General features: G+C 37.6%; 2 protein-coding genes across 2 annotated transcripts; one reads left to right on the plus strand and one right to left on the minus strand.

The window, feature by feature from the left end:
* The first annotated feature begins 306 nt into the window (after positions 1 to 306).
* Positions 307 to 12,879, plus strand: LOC149588470 (popeye domain-containing protein 1-like). Its single transcript, XM_089862695.1, has 5 exons — positions 307 to 943; positions 7,949 to 8,690; positions 10,120 to 10,228; positions 10,289 to 10,643; positions 11,295 to 12,879. Exons 2-5 carry the CDS (start codon positions 8,140 to 8,142, stop codon positions 11,651 to 11,653), a joined length of 1,374 nt encoding a protein of 457 aa, XP_089718821.1. The 5' UTR covers positions 307 to 943; positions 7,949 to 8,139; the 3' UTR covers positions 11,654 to 12,879.
* Positions 12,880 to 13,502: 623 nt separating this feature from the next.
* Positions 13,503 to 20,606, minus strand: LOC149588471 (transmembrane protein 135-like). The gene is made up of 10 exons (XM_089862770.1): positions 20,406 to 20,606; positions 19,549 to 19,721; positions 16,607 to 16,734; positions 16,442 to 16,534; positions 16,322 to 16,355; positions 15,777 to 16,235; positions 15,269 to 15,442; positions 14,966 to 15,205; positions 14,839 to 14,906; positions 13,503 to 14,259 (listed from the first exon to the last, which is right to left on the minus strand). The coding sequence occupies exons 2-10, from the start codon at positions 19,711 to 19,713 to the stop codon at positions 14,118 to 14,120; spliced, it is 1,503 nt and encodes a 500-aa protein (XP_089718896.1). The 5' UTR covers positions 19,714 to 19,721; positions 20,406 to 20,606; the 3' UTR covers positions 13,503 to 14,117.
* Positions 20,607 to 20,635: the final 29 nt, after the last annotated feature.

Here is a 20,635-nt window from a genome sequence, read left to right on the forward strand (position 1 = left end):
TCGCTTTAATTATTAATTGGGGCTACAACAATCAGTGCAGGAGTAATTAAGCAAAATGTTCATGAACATAAAATCTCCATAAGGTTAACATAGTCTTATTTGCACAACACCTTTTAACTCTGGTTCTATAAGAGATACGGAAATGTCCTTTGAGTATGTTATAGCCCCATTTCTTTGCTTTCCAATGATACTAAATACTTGGGGGTTTACAACAATCAGGGCGAGAGTAATTAAGAAAAATGCTAATGAACATAAAATCTAGATAGGATTAACACGAACTTATTTCTTGACCACGTGGAAGTAAGTTCATAAGGGACAATAAAACGCAGAAAGTAAAATTAGATAATCCATAGAGATAGAATTACGCCAGTTAAATCCACACACAGCCTGTTGCTCAGAGACCGAGCGAGTCCAAGCTGGAGATAAGGCGAAGGTGGAGTAACGAAACGACTGTTACGTGAATTTGAGACATGGTAAACCAAGACGAAGACATATTCGGTACCGCGCATGACCGATGGGACACGAAATACCCCTTTAACTCGCCACTCTCGTTTCCCCACTGCAGGCCTGGCATTTCGCTTCAGAAGTCTAGGACTCTCTAGGTATAGAAGGCAACCTAGATGAGAAGCGAATATGGCTGCGAACCGGGCAGGTTCTCTTCCGCCTTAGCCGCAATCCCCGATAAACCAATGAAATCTCAAACGTCCTCGCCATAGATAATTAGTTTACAAATATTAACAAATTAAATTAATAATTAGCGTATTGCAATTTTGAAAAAATGCTAATTACTAAGTCGCAAAATAATTGAGAGGGTCTTTTGCAAAAGCATTCAGCAGCACCGGTTTCGGTTAAGTGTTCAATTTTTATTTACCAACAAATTCGTCCAATGGCTTCCAAAAAATTATTATTTTATAATTGAAGACATAGGTTGCTATATAGACAGGTAAGTCAATTTAATAACTAATTTAATTTAAATAATTTATAATATTTATTAATACGATTTAAGTGAGTAATTTTGGGCTGTTCTTTTCAATATTCATTAGAGAATGTAGACCTACGTAAATAAATTCACGAAAGCAACCACGGTTATGCAAAATTCAACCCTTTTTCGATCGGATTTCTGTTTTAGTAATTTACTAAATTGTACATACATACACGTTTCCAGGTCAATTTATTTTTCATAATGTTGCATGCTTAATGAGTCTACTACGCAAATGAGTTTCGAATCGTTTCATTAAATATTTATACGGGTTTTATCACGGATTCCGTAAATAATACTAACCCCAGTGCACGATCCCCGCGTCTTTAACCACGCAGAGAGTTAGTTCAAAATGTCTTTTCTTATAATTTAAAAAACGTTGGAACTGAAAGCGTCGTCAAATTTGCCCATTTAAGACACTAAGGTACTTAAACCTAATCTTGCCTTTTATTAGAATTAATTCCGAGTTGAAAATACCGCTTTTCCTGACGAAAATTCGTGATAACCACGAGAAACAAATTTTTAAGAGAGGGGTGCATTTTACAGAATGACTTTTTGAATAGATTTCCTCTCATCCGAAACACCCCAAAAACGGGGAGAAACCCGGCACCATAGATAAAAGAAAGAAATATAGACGCTATATTCTTAAACCAAAGACATTCCTATAGATAGTGTGTAAAACAAGTGTTGCCAGTCATTGTGAGTGCGATTCAACTGCTATCTACAACAGACTGAAAAGCTTGTTTAGTTCTGTTCGATTCAGTTCCAAGGTTCAACACCCGAAGATGTTCTTATAACAAATTCCTGACAACCCTGAAGTGTATGCGATTGCAGTTAAGAAACGGGGAGGGAAGGAAATTTCTCTAGTCCCTTTATCTCTTTCAATTTGAGAGTTACATTTTTTGGATATGGAATATTTCCGATATCTATGAGAATCAGGGTGCTATAGCGGATACAAAACTGCACGCACCAATTTACTCGCAGAGAGAGATATTTCTTTCTAGTTGAACGCCTTCGCAAAACTCCTTGCCTTTCAATAAACGAAAGTCCCTTCCTTGGCGTTAAAACCGAGATTTTGGAAGAGTCCCTCGGATGTTTGTACTCATAAAAAGACACGAGTACAGGCACAAGACAGAGGAAGCAGAAGGGCGGTGGGGAAAAGTAAAAATGAAAATTTGAATTCGAAAATTTGATTTTTTTTTCAATCCATGGGAGAGATTCTGAGGGGAATCACTGCAGTGTAAGTTTCCAAATACATCGATAACACTTATGCAATTTTGCATTGGGATTAGTTACTATTCCTCCACACTCTTAAACTTCAGTGCAGTGTTGTCAGGCCCCAATAATACGTTTATGGTTCCAGAGTAGAGCTACATATAAAGCCATCAAAACTTATTAGACAACATCGCGTGTCGTTAATCCTACCACCACCACTGTTTTTAAGTAGAAAAACTAATCACGGAGATTTATATAGAGGGGTTCATTTTTCATTGTTTGAACAACAATATAGGGTACAGATAAAACGAGTCGATTTTTTTTAATCCCTTAAGGTCCCCAGAGTTTTGGGGTATCTTGAATTGTTAGTGACAGGATTACCAGAAATTTGTAAGAGATCATCTCGGGTTTGGAACCAAATCGAACAGAACTACACGCTTTTAATTCTGTCTGTTGTGTAAATAGAGGTTGAATCTAACACGACACAAATGACTGACAAGTTCATTTGTTTCAAAATGAAATGTTCCCAAAAGATATCTCCCGCTCAGCTCAACTTGTTCTAAGCTATTTCTTTTTTTCTATAACCTTTATTGAAGTTTAATCTCTAAAAAGGATGATATAATATAAAGGAGAGGCTTTGATCGCTTATTTTCAACCCCCATATCTTCCAGAAAAAAAATCCCCGGAAAGGATACATCAAACAAACAAACAACAAACAAATAGGAAAGAAAGGTGCGCGAGCTATCAGTTCCTAATACCTTGGTGGGATTCGGGCCTATTAATAAAAGATAGGAGAAGCGAACGGTTGCCATTAGCAACCATTATTACACCCCATTGGATTATATCTATTTGAGAGACTGTGTGGAAGGGGGGGGGGACGAAAGGTTTTTTGGAAAACTATCTCGCTCGAGAATAGGAGACGGGTAACAATTGAATGGTTTATCAATAAAGTATATTGAGGTAAGGCCAATTGTGTCCAATCACCGTTGTTCTTTAGGCGGGAGTTTGCGCGAAAACAGTTTTATTATCCCAGGCACGTGAGATTACTCTATCAATTGTCAAAGCGCGCGTGCGAGGTCTATCGTATAATTACGCGTGCATTTACAATAATCACGTGATGTCGATTCCTCGAGAGATAGGCCTAATTTTATTAAAGCGCGCGAAATTTCAAAAATTCAAAAACCAAGGCTTAACTCTTTTTTTAAATAAGTACTGGAAATTTTCGCGGACAATGAAACTAACTAATACTCTGCACTAATTACGACTGCAAAAAGAGCATCTTCTTTTCTCTAATCTATCAAACTCCGCAATTAAGTATCAATCTGTCCTTATCGAAATACCAAAAAAAAAGAGGATTGAACTTTGACCTTTACCGGTGCGGGGAATTCCTCCATCGGAGAAAACGTTTTCTTTTTGCTCGCTCAAGAGAAAGATAGATAAGGCGGGAGAGTGGAAGGGGGGAGGGGGAGGAGCGTAAAGATGGCGACGGCTAGCCCCCGAAATTTCTCCTAAAGCCAACCGCGCGTTGCCATGGAAACGACCCCACCTCTTCTCTATTAAACACGAGTGAGTGGGACAGCAAAAGGGTCCTTTTTCGTAGATGCCCAATATACCAAGTTAAGGACCGGGGATTCTTTTAATTTGTGTAATATATTTGGGAATTTAAACCTTGGTAAAATTTGCGAGCGCTAACCCTTATTAACATTCCCTCTAAAGGTTCAATTCAATAGATTTTTAGAGACAGAAAACACCCAGCACGGCGTTTTATTCTTCCGGTTCCCGCGTCAAATCCTTAAATTCATTAGAGTCTAACCCAAAAGGAGTTTAATGACAATGTTAACCCAGTATTAAGTTCCGGAAAAATGCTCTTTCAAAACGACTTTCGACCTCGTTTTTAACACGATCGGAAACGTAACTTACTTAAAACGAGAAATCTTTCAGTCCGACTAGATTTTAAAAGCTACAAAACACGCGATAATCTTTAAAAAAAAAAAAAAAACGACACAAAATATCGACAATTACCGCTACATTCACGATATACAATATTGGCATCCTATCGACTTCGGTAGAGGCGTTACCGCAATAAAAAAACGCAAAAAACCCCGCGTAAATTCAAGATGAAACACCGAAACTATATTTTGTCTAATGTATAGTCATTTAGGGCGCGAAGGGACCATCAAACCAATGACTTAAGTTATTTTAAAGAAAGGGGAAGAAAGGTTTAGGAACGTTTCAGTTCAGTACAAGAGCCATTAACGTCAATCTATCGTGCCGCCTAAATTAAGGCGAGCGAGCGACGAGGGAACGTGCAGGTTGGCTCTTTCGTTAAAATTTCGGGTCATTATAGGTCAAACTCGCCGGGGGCAGCTGCTTTCCTTCAGCGTTCGCGCCAAGCTTGTAACTAACTCGAGTTAGGCATATCTAAATCGTTCAGGATATATAATGTTTACCGTTTTTCGACACCGGAGGGGGGGGGGGATTTGGAATATTGGCAACGTAAACGTTATCTATGGTTGTCGGAGAAGGAGATAGTTACCATGGCAACCGTATATAGGTTTTCTTTTGGTAAAAATATTTCCATCTAAATATTGGTTTTTTTTTGCAAAAGGGAGCCGGCTTGAGAGAGAGAGAGAGAGAGAGAGAGAGAGAGAGAGAGAGAGAGAAAACACGTTTTGGTTATTTCTAATTTTTTATTTTAATATCTCAAGACCGAGGCTTAGATTGATTATATTGTCTAAACAAAATTTTATATTTAGGAGGTCACGGGGTGACGGGGTCAGGAGGAGTTTTAGGTTGGAAGGGCTTGTTTAATTAAAGACTAATACAATGTTTCGGTGGTCAGTTAGTATAGGAGCGGTGGTCAGAAATTAAAATGGGAGGGTGCCCCCTGCAACCACAAAGAAACCTTGTTTTAACTCTATTCAAAACGCTTACAAAAGCTTTCCCTAGATAATTTGTAATCTCTCATAAGGCGTTGTTGTTATACTTCCAAGTACAGAATTAATTCAAATTAACCAAGAATATTTAGTACCCCCTTTTAACTAACAAAGGTTCGAGTTAAATCAGTCATTTCTGGATGTTCTTTTACATTTTCTTAAGATAAATGAATATATTCAGGCTCAGAAGTTGGAGGGAAGACTGGCTTCCATTTTTGGGGGCGCAGAAAGGGTTTCCAGAGCTATTAATTTAACGTTTGCCTAACATTTTTCTCAACCCAAAGGAAGAGAGCTGGCTGGCAAAGTTGAATCGATCCCATACTGAAACTACAGCGAATACTTTGTATAGTCTTTATTGGACTGGAACCTTAGTTAGGTCAATACATAGGGCGTGAGACGAACATTTTCTTAAGAAACTTTTTATATAGGCCTATTTCACTCAATCTTGGTTGGCGCAATTTCAAAACTTTCCATCCAGCTTGTTTTGGAAAAGTTTTTGACTTAGGATAACTTTTCACGACCCAAGTTTGAAGTTTATAAATTTATTTTAAAATAGCCCTAGACCTTTTAAACCGTATATTGGGCAGGAAAACTGCGCAGTGGGTGCTGCTTAAAGGTCAATCAAACAGCGCTGTTTAAAACTATAAAACGCGTGACACGAGAATTAGCGGACTCGGATCGAGACAACTCGTAAAAAAATCATTTTCGAAAAAAGCATCCTCAGTTCCGAAAAAGGAGTATCTTTAGTTCTTCACTTTCCAGGGGGGATAAAAACTCATCTTGAATTTCTAACAAGGATCTTCCTTCCTATTTTTTTATTTTTTTTTTTGATCCTCTCGCACGATTCAGCTTGCCATTAGTGTAAAGACACGATATGTCTGGTATACCCTAGTTTATAAGAGATGTGGTGCGGGATGGTGAAAAACTCTGTTGCTTAGCAACGGCATATCCGGAGGCTGAGGAGGACACTGTCCGCGGATAAGAAAAGACAACGACTCGTGGGATAAAACATAGATATAAGAAACATTCTCTAAATTATACGCAATTTTTTGTACTATATATATACGGTGGCATTGGACTTAGTTTATTGCATGGTGTTTATTTCTGATATCTATGGGTTGAAGGACTTGAACGATGTCTTATATTGAGAGTGACATTCGCGAGAGGGAGAGAGAGAGAGAGAGAGACGAGAAGCAACTTGATAGGCAGAAAGGGAATTGGTAATCGGCCCCTTGTCGTCAAATAGATGACCAGACATAAGTAAAACGACAATGCAGCTTGACCACTCTAACAAAACTATCCTTTCCCCCCCCTTTTTTTTTCTTTTTTGCACCTAGTGGAGTTCTTCGTTCTTGACAGAAGGGCCTGAGAGCCAACCAAATTATCCCAAGTTTACTATTGGTTAAGGGGCTAAAATGACGTCACATTTTTTTTGGTTGAGTTCTTAGACTGACCAGAAGTTTATATATTCCGTTAAGTTCAACCGTAATCGACAGTCCGAAGCCCAAATTTTAATAAAATTATTTTTTGAGGCATCAACGAGAATGAAACCTGGTTTAACGTTTCGACAGGAGAAGCTAGGTTAGCTCTAAAAAAATAAAAATAGCCGTAGAAATGGGCGTGGTTGAGGGTAAACCGCATATTAAAGTGACAAGTATTGGTAACGCCCAACCGGGTCACGCTCATTTCCGCTTCTATAACTTGGGAAAGTTGGGGAGGCCTCTAAAAACTTATCTAAACATTTCCAAAGACAATTATAGATAAAAAATACCCCGAGGGAACGCTACCCTTTTTTTAAAAAGGTAAAGTAAAACCGACCCTAAACAACCAATACTTTGACGTGTAAAAAATAAAAACAAGAACTGAATTTTGCCATATCATAAAAACCCCCAAAAGTTGAGTCCCCTTTTGACAACTTTTACTATTTTCGGGTAGCGTTGGGGATAAAATATAGATAAAATTTTTATACGAAAAGGAAGGGAATATCTATTTTTATCCGGCGTTTTCGACTTTTTTCCATTTCTCTATTTATCAAAGAAACCCCGCTTTTAGTTCCGTTTCTACAAAACTTCCCTTTTTTTATTTATTTCCTTACTTTCATCCTTTTCCTTTTTTTTAGGAGAAATACTCTCAGACAAAAGACGCCAACAGAATTTCTACTCCCCCCCCACCATTCCTATAAAGGGGCGAAAAAACTATAGTAACGTATGGCTACGAGCCAAATTGTTACGCTACAAAACCTAAGCCTATTTTTAGATTTTTCAATAGAATAGAAAACCATTTTCATTTAAAAATGCATATTAAAATTAAACGAGGATTTTTCATACAATTAAACTTTGCGGTAAATTACTATCAATCCTTTTATAGTTTTAAGCAACGTTTAGCCTAATTTCAAAAGCCCCGGTAATTAGCTGAAGGAGGGCGGGGGAGCGAAGGGGGTGGAATATCGTGGTTTGGTAAGGACAATTCATTAATTAAGTTCAACTAACTAGAAACAAAGTAACGAAAACTTGAAATTAATTAAAAATTTAAAGATATTAAGCTGGGATCTTATGTACTGTTACAAAAAGTAATGGCATAGGACACATCAGTACAAAATGGGAATAGAGAAATACCATAGCAATCTGGGCGGGGTATAGCTGCTACGAGAGTGGAAATCAATCGATTGAAGCCAGGGAAGTTTCGATCAAGTGATTGGGTCTTAAAGAGTTTTCATTGAATTGATAAAAAATAAAGACAATGCGTGGGTGGGTTTTATTTAGACCAAATTCCAAAATGATTCTTCTCATTTGGATACGCGCTTTTTATTCCCTATAAGGTGAAAGCGGGATGATGGCATTGGAAAGAAGGTAGAGAAAGAGACACAGAGAGAGAGGACAAGTACATTGGCGCGCGGATGACCCGCGTGACCAAGATCTCGGATGGAAAAGAAGGCCAGCAAGAAGAGCGCCATTACCATCACCGTTTCTCAAAGACGTCGACAAGAAGATTGGTTAAGATCATTCAATCATGATCAACCCGCTAAGGGTGGTCCCTCGAGAGGTCCACGGGGGAAGAGAGTCCGCCGTGACCACCCCGGTTATCGAGGACGGTCAGTCCGGTGACCAAGTTGATCAACACACGTGCGACGACTGGGAAGACGCCCATCACTTGCTCTTTCAAAGCGCCAATTTGTGTTTCGCGGCCGCGTTCTTGGTCCCGCACCGATTTGGTCTTAGCGTCCTCATCCTTAGGGTATTACTTTCGACCGGTTTTCTTTTGGTGGCGTTATGGGCCGGCGTGGGTATTTGCGCCCCCGATATCCTAGCGTGGAATTTGACATTCTTGGTAACAAACTGCGGGCACGCTCTTTATTTGGCGGTCAAATTCGCGCCTCCACGTATGGACCCCGAATTAATGGACTTGTTCGAAAAGACATTCGTTCCTCTAAAAGTTCGCAAGAAACATTTTCGCGAGTTGGTTAAAAATGCCGCTGTCGCGACGATAGAAGAAGAAGATCATTACGCCGTGGAAGGAATCACGCCCGCCGATGAGAAGCTCTCCATACTGGTCAGCGGAAGGTAATTCTGTCGCGTCCATCTTGTTCATTCGATAATATAAATATAAAAATTTCGGTAATGGCGGCGGAAATTGAAAGCTTTTTTCTTTCCTAGAAACACAAAGAAAACCGCTTTCTGGTCACGCTTTTAGGGGTTTAGAGAGCTTATATATATAAAAAAGGGACGCATTAAGAGATTAATAAAGTTGACCTATAGCTAGCTAGCTGACCAGTGCTAATCTAGTAATTAGGTCAAGCTTCGACTGGCCAGCGTATAAGTGCCTTTTCTCTTTTCGAATTAGATACGTGTTCCGACATTTAACGAGGACAAGACAAGTGGAAACCACTCTCTTATTACTAGATAGAAAAACCCAATTTCTCACCTCCTAGAAAGACTATACGCGCTTAGGGAACCAATTACTTTGGTAAAACGCTCTGTAAAGAGTTCGCGACTTAGCTAAGTACGGTTAAAATTCCCCATTAAATCCAAAATAATTTAAGCGTCCCTAAACTGTCCTTGCAATATGGAATAATTATTGATAATAATAAAACCCGAAACATTACGTGTTCAATACGCGTTAATCATAATTTAACCCCGGTGACCTTTTAGAAGCGAGTTAATCAATCCTAAAAGAAATTTGAATGACTTCCGCTATCAAGTCAGTCACGTTATAGTAACTTTACTAAACTTACTAACGCTAGAACGGAACTGGGGGAGGAACCAATTATTAGACAAATGTCAAAGGTCAAGGAAAGGTCCTTGAAGAAGTCAAAAGACCCCCCCCCCTTCCCCAATATAGCTATAAACACCAGGATGGCACGCGAGATGAGAGACAGTAGCCAACAAGCGCAGCCCTTATCGCGTGTCCCTAAGACCTGAAAGGGCATAAAAATCATCATCAGAATCTGTCTCCGAAGTTGACCCCTCGTGAGTTTCGTATTCTAAGGCGATGGAGGAGAAAGAAGTTACTCTTCCTGTTTTTTATCACGCTAAGCCTCGGCCTGCCTCCCCCGGGGGGTGGGGGAAGACAATCCTAATCACGTTCTAACTTTGGGGGAAAACCAAAAGGACTCAAACTAAGGGTGTCCCGAACAATTATCGATTTGATCATTCAAGGAAGGGCGGGAAGGGCTACAACAGCGGGAATGGGTAAAACCTACCGGGTCAACTGACAAAGAATGCTTACTCTGTCGAAAAAGACAAGAGAATAAAGTATTTTATCTTTCTTTGTTGTTTTTACCAAGGAAAGAAAAAAAAAGTTGATGTTTGTAAGATTTAGGTAAAAAAAAGAAAAAGAAGTCCCTGCTCTAACTCAGTCTCGGTCACGCGATTGTTTTTAAAGGATTTTAGGATTGGTGCGAGGATTGAATTACAATTAGAGGATATACGCGACTCGTGAGACGCTACTGATTAATGTTTATTTAATTTTTGTATGAATTTGTCGTGTCAGGATGCGAGCGACGTGCGAAAACGTTTTACTTCATTATATCGAGCCAAATGAATTCCTGGATTCGCCCGAATACGAAGCCAGTCCAATAGGATCCGATAAACTGTTTCAGGTAATACTGACAAATATCGTTGAGTTTCATTTGATATCCGTCTTTGGATTGGTTTGGCAGGTAACCATTACAGCCGAAGTGCCTTCTCGCTACTTGAGCTGGTCAAGAAGGCGACTCGAGCAAATACTTAAAAACAACCGTCTTCTGGACGCGGTCATCTATAACTTAGTGGGGAAGGACATTACCCATAAACTTTACAAGTTGAACGAATACCATCGCGTCCAGGCGGAGCAACAAAAGTCGTCCACACTGCCGACGGGTTACTGGCCACCGGGTAATTGCGATTGGTGGAGGAATCAGATCCCGCGTAGCTTGAGCGTGGACGCCGTTCATACGGGGACCAAAGGCCGAGTGCGTTCCTTGCTCTGGAGAACGCGTGACCGACGTCCGAGTAGCGGTCCGTCGGAGTCCGTAGGTACGGCCAGCAATAGCGCCACCCTTTTTGGTGACGAAGGAGAGATACCGTTACTTTTTTTAGCTTCCGGTTCTCTCTGTTCCCCTCGACACGAACCTCCATTTTTTAGACGATAAGGAACTTTGCATGGATCGAACATTTTAAATTATGATTCTATGAACTCCATTTATAATCTCGTCGAGTTTTAGAGTTTAGAGTGACTGTTTGGGTTTTCCGTTGAATTTTTTAAGTGGTCAATTACCGTCCATTCGTTGTTTAGAAGTAGTCATTGTCGCGATATTTTTCTTGATTGTCGTAAACACGCGAAACAACAAACATACAAACAAACCGACAAGGATCAACCGTATTAAAACAAACAAACAAACATACAAGTTTCTACATCTTTGTAAATTTATATAAATAAACGGTTTTTTTTTCTAATTATATTTTATAAATATTTTGATTGATGTTAATGATTGGTAACCCAAGGCATGCCTTAGAAATGTTTCGCATGTTGCACGTTGGTACGAACGATAATCCCAAAGCTCGCAACATATTTTCTTCTTCTTCTTCTTCTTTCTGCATTCTTTAACCACGATATCCCACGACCCCTTTGGAGTGGCTTGACACTATTCCTTCACTTCCGCTTAAATACCCAACCACCACACGCAGATTCTTCACCCGCTAGACCAGCGCACTATTCCGATCCCGGAAGTCATCCTAGTACACGTCGCCATTATCGTGGTCCCTTGACGGCCGCTTCCGTGGCCCGGGTCCGCGAGGCAGCCATGGCTTTGGCCTCTTCTTCCGGGGAAAGCCCACCGCGTCAAGGTTTAAGGGGCGCGGTTCTGACAGTTTGTCCAGTTTCGTGCCAAGTCCAAGAAGCCATTACTTCGACACCATCAACCGTTTCGGACGGTGGGGCGTCGTTTCATTCTTCCGCCCAAGTTTCTCCACTCATCTACTTCAAGACATCGTCTACCATCTCGGACCATCACCACGTGCACGTCACTTTCGAAACCTCCGTGTAATGTTCTTGTCCAAATTAATTAAGAGTGAAGACTCAAAGACTAGTAATCTCACCAAGGTAATCTCTTCCCTGCTGAGCTTTAGCCCTTCTATTTAATCTCTCTCCCAAAAGTTAATAAAAAACGAGGTCGAAGTATTGGTCAAAGGCCCAAGCTTATCTTATGGTGGTCAAGTTACACTAAGTGGGACCCAAAGGTTCTGAGGTAAAAAGGCTTTTCTTTAAATTTTGGTCCCCTTTAGAGATATACGAAGCTCAATCCCAAATAGAGCTTCAAATGAAATGTATTCTAAAGGTAACGTTAATACCAACAAGGTGGATTTATATATATTTAGTGAAAAATGTAGCTCAATTTTTCAAAAAAAAAAAAGACACCGCGAAACATCGACCCAATTGGGACTAAACATTTTCCTTCCTATCTCCAACATATTTGAATATTGTAATGTCAAACCAAATATATAAAATTGGTCATTTTCATAATATATATATTCCCTCAACCTCAAATGACCATAATTAAACTAGGATAATTAAATTAACAGTTTATATACATAAAACAAAATATTCAATTCTCTTATCCGTCTAGGCCTCCAAAATTAAACGTTGTCGCTAAGGAAATTACAATTTGAATAGACCAAAATAATTAAAAAGTTACAGCCGAGATCTATTTTTGAACCACGCGCCTAAACTTAGCCCGGGATGGTAAATATTTGGGGAGAAAAAGAATTTTTTGTAACGCGGAAATAAAAATAATTCGATTTTCCAAACGGTCCACCATCCATAACATTGTGATAATGTTTTTATAAAAAAAAAAACAAATTTCTTTTACGAATTTTACGATAAAATTAAAATGGTTTAGTTTGAACTTTGAACTGTTAGGGTGCTTTCAAAAGCAGCAATACCGAATAAAACTACCGACGACTATAGCCTGAGAAATTTCCAAATACCTTTATATAATAAGCTATTCCATAAACCAAATTAATTAGTTAATGGGAGTAACTAGAATAGGAATTAATATTAATTAAGCTTAGAATCTCTAGACAAAGGACTAGCCGAGGCTTAAAATTGACCGAGTCCTAGGAAGATATCGCCATTTAGCAAATACGAACTCCTTTTTCTAGAACGTTGTATTCCCCCCGTCTTTCTCGGTTGCTCAATTTTATATTTTCTCGAAAACAATTAAATAATAATAATAATAATAAAACTCCGCATTTGCGATAAATATATTATAAAAAGTGGCCTTATAGATAACGATTCATTTGTGTCCAAAAAAAAAAACTGTTTCAAATTTCTGCGGATATTAAAGAATATTAAAACCAAGTACGAACCTATTTCTCGCTGTTTTTCATTCATCATAATGTGGCTTTGTGTTATTACGCTTAATTTAAATGAAAACATTATCATATTTTTAGAAACGAAACGAATTGGCCATATGTCTAATCAGCGCCACCAGCGGATGGGCTGAAAACTACTCCCATAGAGTCGTAGGTATATTTAAGCGGGTTTGCAGAATTTCCGTCAGATGGCGCGGCGTTCGAGCCACCTGGCGGAAATTCTGCAAACCCTCTTAAATATACCTAATCTCTATGGGAGTAGTTCTCAGACCATCCGCTAGTGGCGCTGATTAGACATATGGCCAATTTGAAATTAGGCTACAACTAAACGCCAGCAGCATCACCAATATTTGACCCCGCGCATGCGCAACGGCTTCAATCAGCGCTGCATCCATGAAGGGAAATAAGCAAAGGTTTATTTCCAGCTCAAAGCTCGACCCACGTGACCAAACTCGCGCCAAAATGAAACTCTTCCACAACACGCGCCCCGACCTCGCAAAAATAAAACTTTTGACGTAAAAATTTTGCAAAAAATGCATTTTTGGCATTTATTTGCTACCAAAATATATAAAAATATTAAGTACAATAACAACCACATAGTTTTCTTAATTAAATACCTTTTCCAATATTAAAAATTTCACCTATTTAAGTCAGCAATCAATCATTCTTTCTTTCTTTCTTATATTACGCTTTCGTAACTCTTACCTTTAAATTTAATTTATTTTAACATCATTAATAAAAATCCTCGCGTATCACAGGAAACATTTTGTTCTTCTCCCAAAAAACCCCCCGTTTTGTAAAAATTTTGCAAAACACTTGTACATAAAGTATTTTTTTGTAAAAATTGTGGCAAATTGTTTTCAAAAATATAGAAAACGCGTTAAATTAAGTGTAAACTTTAGAGATTCGTCAATTATATCACTAAACAAAACAAACTTAAAGAACCCTAAAACTAAGGAAAATAATTTCACGGAATGATTAAAGGTTAAAAATAGGCCCATAACAAACCTAACATTGTGCCAATAAAACCTTAAAAACAATATAAATTTCTCCCAACTTTAAAATTTGAAGGTAAATTAGTTCTTAGGACGGAAAGTAAAACATTTCTTTTTCACGATTACTCTTATTTTTCTAATACTAATGAATCATCCATACTAAGACCGTCTCTTGGAAACTACGACTCGTGAACTTGATGTCTAACTCGGGCCAAAAATCGTGATAAAGTTTGGAAGAATGAACTCCAAAAATATCCAAGACGTGACGATTGATTTCGTCAAGTCTAAAAAATAAGATTTGGAACCCATTATAAGCCTAAAAATGGTCTTATTCGCGAGTAGACCAAAGTAGGCTTAGCTAGGATATTTGGCCTATTTTCATTAAGACTGGCTTAAATTGAGAAGCTTAAAAGTTGGATGATATACGTTTCGACAATTGTGAGTTGCCAATGTAGGCCAAAGTAGGCTTAGCTTGGATATTTGGCCTATTTTCATTAAGACTGGCTTAATTTAAGAATTTTAAGAGTTGGATAATATACGTTTAGACAATTGCGAGTTGCCAATGTAGGCCAAAGTAGGCTTAGCTTGGATATTTGGCCTATTTTCATTAAGACTGGCTTAATTTAAGAATTTTAAGAGTTGGATAATATACGTTTATATAATTGGGAGTTTAAAATGTCTAAGCCTTGCCAACGTAGGCCAAAGTAGGCTTAGCTCGGATATTTGGCCTATTTTCATTAAGACTGGATTAATTTAAGAATTTTAAAAGTTCTATAATATATGTTTAGAAAATTGCTAGTAAAAAATGTAGGTCAAAGTAGGCTTAGCTCAGATATTTGGCCTATTAATAGGCGTATAGTTACCTATTAGCTGAGATTCTGTTTAAGAAGTTTCGGTAGGTTGGTTTCAGGTTATGCGGTTCTAAGACAGCCTGGAACGCGCAAAATTAATTTTTTAAACTCTTCAGAGTTGTAAGGTTAAATCTCTTACGGCGTAGAATAAAACGGCTGTTGAAATTGAATACAAAACCATGGTGGAATAAGGTATAACTGGAAAGACTTTATGTTCGACTCCGAGTTGGAAGGCCAGCTCGACCAGCTTCCAACCCAAGTACATAGCGACGGAAGAATTGGGAGATAGGGCCATACAAGATCCGGCCAATAAACCAGCGGGGAAGGCGTGAAATTCGCTGTCTTTACCACGTAACCAACGTAACGCGCAACTTACTGTCTAGAATTAACAATCCAAAAAAATGGTTAGGCCTTGGTTAGGTTCTCTTCCGCAATTACTTACTTTAAAAACTCCGGAAAATCCACCCAAAAAGAGGGCGAACCTCAAACTCATTTCGTTTGTTAGAATTCTACGAATGTAGGTATTGCGTTTGTTCGTTAAGAGTTTCTTGCCGGTGGCGGCAACACCGAGAGCTAAGGAAGCGGTGTATCCTAAAAGGAATGGTCTTAAAAACCCCTAATAGCAAAAATTAATTAGAATTAAGGTGATAAATAACGATAATGGATCGAAATTGAATACAGCTAATAGGAGTCGTTGTGTATCCTCCATTTTAACTCAACGTAGATACGTAGGCGGGCTTTGTGGGAGGAGCTAGACTAATCATTATGGATGACGAATTGTACCTAGCCTATAATCTATCTCGCTGCGCATTGGAACTCAAGTAGCTACCAACCAATGAAACTACAGTAAAAAAGACGCCATTAAGTTCCCAAGCCCCGCCCACAAAACCCGCGTAGAAATTAACACATTATTCCTAGTAGCTGTATGTATTATTGATAGAATGAATTACTTTTAAAACGTAGAAAAGGCACGATTGTTTGTGAGGACAGGAAGAATGTTTCGCGCTGGATTTTAACTTATGAAGCCAATGAAGGGGTAAGGCTTGAGCTAATTTTTGCCCGCGTTTAACGAGAAGGGAGAGGAACGTGATGAATTCCGCTAATTTCTGAGCAATTAAACCGGGTGATTCCGGTATCGTTTTCGACGAGGCGCCATTGTTAATCGCTAATGATTCGCCGCCATCATCATTTTCTATGCATTTCTCAATTTTTTTCTTTGGTTTAGGTTTGGCCTCTTCGTTGCCAAGTAAAAACCTGAGTCCAAGACTGACAAAGTCGTTGTAAAACCCTTTTTTACGCATTATGTATAAAAAGCTAGCCATGACCGTGCTAAACAACAAAACTTCCCCGTAAGGGACGGGTGTAATGTAATTTCGAGCTACGGCCATTCGGAATAAAGTTTCAGTCGCCTTTAAATTAATTAAAATTAAATTAAAGTTAAGTAAGTCATGGTTAGGTCTAGATAAAAACCCTAACCCGGGTTTTCAAACCTTACCAAATTCATACAGTATAGGGCTAAAGCTGGTCTCCTGTTATAAACAAAAATAAAAAGCATTACGGAAATATTAATTTAATTATAATTAACTTAATTATAATTAAATAGTTTCTTTCGTACCGGCTTGGTCTTTCAATCGCTATTGCGAATATATTGGCTAAGAGGCCAGGAAAATATGAGCAATGTAAATAGGAAAATCTTCCCATAATTTTTCTGTTTAATTGACCAAAACAAATCACTGGTTAATTTCTTTTAATTAACTTTAATTAAGGTAATTAAGCGTACCGGAATGCGCATAACGATCCGATAAACGCAAACGCGTTGAAACTTAAAAAACACGACGATGTTATAATACTTTCAAAAGCTTTGTAAAAAGATTCCGCCGTAAACTTTCTTTGGAATGCTAAAGTTAACTGGACAAAAATTAATAACGCTAATTAATTTTCAATATTAATGTCGCCATTTTTAATATTTATTTAATTTAATAAATGAAGAATTGCTTGAAAAATTTCAATTAAATGTAAAAGTAAAACGTAACTAATTGATGAATAATCAATTCTCGTAAATTGTGGTCACGGACTAACAACTTGGCAAACCGTTACGTAATTTCGATTAGAATCGGTGAAACGTAAGAGTAATTTCAACATTTTATCAACCGTAACTAATCAAAGATTCCGCGGAGATCCCAGACAAAACAGAATTAAATTAATTTTTAAGAAATATATACAGGATAAAAAAGTACTTACGTCGTTTCAAGATATTAGATTTTATAGGATAATACCAAGAAGTGATATATCTAGTTTATTAGGGAGAAGGTATAAATTCGACACATTTATAATCTAGCATTATCCCCAGTCCAAACGTATAGTAGGTCGGAGTTAATACCCGCCTCTAAATTACAACCAGAATCTCATTGGTTCTTGAAAACTCGTGCACGTCAGCGCGACGCGAATGACGGGAAAATTATTTGTATTTACCGACTGAGGAGAGGCTGCGAAATAGCCCGGCCTCTCTCCTTTTACGTCCCCCCTAGTATTTTGAAAGGAGGACTGGGACTATGGAGCGAGAATACTTAGGCATCTTATACCTTCTCCCTAGTAAAGTAGATATCGCTTCTTGATAATGCAAACACTACGATGTTAAACGTCGAAAAATATAGGAGTTCATAGGAATTATAGTCCCACTATTGAATGCAACTAAAAGGAATCGTTTAGTACCTATTTTTCACTCAAAGTATCTAGGCTGGCTTTGGGGTAGGAGTTAGACTAGCCAATGAGATCGATGGAATTTTGAAAAATGTCAGAATTACGAGGCGTGACGGATAGTAAGTTCTCAAGCCCCGCCCACAAAACAAGCCTAGAAATGAACATGGGATATACAGTATGGGGTCCACAATAATTCCTTTTTGCTCTATGTATTTTCTGATACGGGATGTTTAAAAATTGGGACAGCATAATGTTGATAAACAATTACCGTAAATATTTAACGTGTAGAATTTCGAGTTTCAACAGCTTCTGGAATATAGGTTAACTACCAAATACGTTTTTATCAAAAGCTGTCAGAATAAGTTATAGACGTTTAACAATCTAAACAATACTTAAAGGGAGGATAAACCAAGAAACTTAATTTTACTCCCCGCCCGTTTCCGCTTAACAATATCAACACTAGTTACACTCCCTTAAAAAAAAACTCTTATTATTCCACTACAAAACTAAACTCTTATTTCAAAAATTTGTTTTAAACTGGTTTAACACTTTTATTAAAACAAAGACTTGGGTACTCAAAAACATACGCACGCCGGAAGTGAACTCAAAAACGGTTCCGATTTAAAAAATAAAAAAAATTATATTATAGGTTTAAAATTATTGATCTGTAAATTCCGAACGAGGGGCTAATCACTCCGAGATACCCTGTGCAAAGATTACTCAATTCAGTACAGTCAAAGGTAAGGCGTGTTCACTAAGTGACCAGCCCCTCGATTTGGAAATAAATAATAGGCTTTGTGATTAATGTACCGCGGTTAAATGAAGGTATTAAAAGATAGCGATTATTTGTGTCAGATACGCTTTGGTTTGGGTTATTTTGACGAAGAAAACCAAGACGAAAATAAATATAAAATAAGTTGAGAAAGTTTTTAAGAAATTATAATATATTTTAAGAATAAAAAAAATTATATATACCCCTACAATTCGGGTACCGGTACAGCGGTACATTGTAAATCTCACTATATAATTAAGTGAGCTTAACATAACTCGTTTCTATTGATTAAAAAAGAAATAATTTCCCTGCAATGGCATAAATTCAAATTTACGCAATATTATTAAATAAATAAATAAATAAATAAATAAATGAAATAAAATTTTAACTTCAAATAAATTCTTTTCAATTCAAATTTTATAATTTCAAAATATTTTTTTTTTTCAGTTGAAAATTCCGTTTTTTATTCCATCAAATAAATACCTCGGTACTCTTAACCAATAATGGTTTTCTTTCTAACAAATCCCCAACGTTTCAACTACTCAAAAAATTCCCCTTGAGACAGCATTACGTGTTTTGATTTTATTAATTTTTTTTATTAAACCGCATTATTTATTAACTTAATATTTAAGAGGAAAACATTTGTCAGGAAGCTTGGAATTATTGAAGCGGCCGTGGAGGGGGGGAGAGGTCGGGGGGGGGGCTAAAATGAACTGAACGCCTCAGAGAAATTGAGCGCCTTCAAATCTCTCAAGGTTAACCCTAAAAATTTAATGACGAAACTTTATTTCATTTATAAGGAAAACTTAATAAAAATAGTTATAAAACTAGGTATTAGTGTTGAGAGATACTAAAATGATACTAGTACTTTAGAACTTGTGTTGAGAGTTCTAACTTAAGTATCTCTTTGAAGAGTTTAAAGGGGCGGCCCGGGCCCAGGGACATAGAGCTTAGCGTAGCGGGTGGGGGGGAAAGAAGAAGGGGTCTGTCAGCCCCTTTAAAGTAACAGTGGCTACCAAGGGATACTTAAATGAGGAGATGTATAAAGATTGTAACTATTTATAGACCTTAAATTGTTTGAGTTCATTTCTGAAGCTCTTAAGTATATCTTTAAAGCAATATTTCCTAACATGTGCCTGGGAAAACCTTGTATTTACCTTTTTTTTATTTTAATATCAATATGAAAAGTTTCAATTGAGGTAACTTGCCAATTAAATTATTTAATTTTAAATTATAAAATGGATATTTACCAAATATAGAGGCGTGTACATTTTAAGAGATTCTCCTAGGCAATAGATGCCAACTTCTACAGCAGCTTCTGAACAGAATGGGGTCCATGTGTGACCAACTTCGTAACAATTGTATGTTAGGTTAAAATCCTCTGGTACTTTTCCAATTTTACTCAGAGCTGCCATGTTTCATCCTACAGTAAAAACACAACAGTACCTTAAAACTCCTACCTATATTGTTTTGTGGTTGAATAACAACTACAAGGATAATTAAAGTAATCACAAGGATCATACAACAAGCCAGACACAGACTGTAATACAGAAGACCTGTACTCAAATCTAACAGGAATATTTAAGCTTATAAGCATTCAGATATAATCTACAATTTAATTTTTTCAACTAGCATAATTCTCTATTTAAACCAAAAATTTGCTTCAAAATGAATCAGTTATAATTTGTCACCCTGATAAGATTTTATATTCTTGGGTTTTAAATCTATAAATACGTGACATTACTCAGTTTAGCTGACACATTAAAAGTATTTTCTTTCCTGATAAAAAAACCTCCGGGAAAATTTGAGTTCAATCCACCTACAAGGTCAGTTCATGATTTGTTTGTTGGACCATCCACCAAAACATATTAAAATCGACACATAAACAAGTTCGAATTCATTTTGAAATTTTACTACATCAAGGAGAAAACATTCTTCTACATTTTACCGGTTTTGAAACCAAAACATTGACCCCTAGACAGGTATGCTAGGCAGTAGGTACAACCCCAGTCAGGTGCCTTTCTTAGTCCCTGAATTTCTTGCCCTAAGGGCTTTAGGGCCTAGGCTTCGCAACGCGAGTAAAAATACCTTAAAAAATGTTATTTACCTTTGAAAAATTTGACCGGAACCACGGTATGAAACGCGAGTAGCGACCACTAAACCGAGAAGCCGAAAAAAACGTTCGTAAATAAATTCAAAATACGTTCTTCTTCCGCCAGTCAACGACTCATATGATAAAATTTAAAGGGAACTTTCAAGTTAAGGAACGAAGAAGCATAACCCACCTCCTCCGTATACCCTCGCGTTGTGATTGTGAGGAATTGAGAGGGGGAACAG

Source organism: Phalangium opilio, unplaced genomic scaffold, assembly GCF_054372755.1.
Source record: "Phalangium opilio isolate 3A_F unplaced genomic scaffold, DU_Popi_V2 ptg000650l_1, whole genome shotgun sequence".
Classification (NCBI taxonomy): Eukaryota; Metazoa; Arthropoda; class Arachnida; order Opiliones; family Phalangiidae; genus Phalangium; species Phalangium opilio.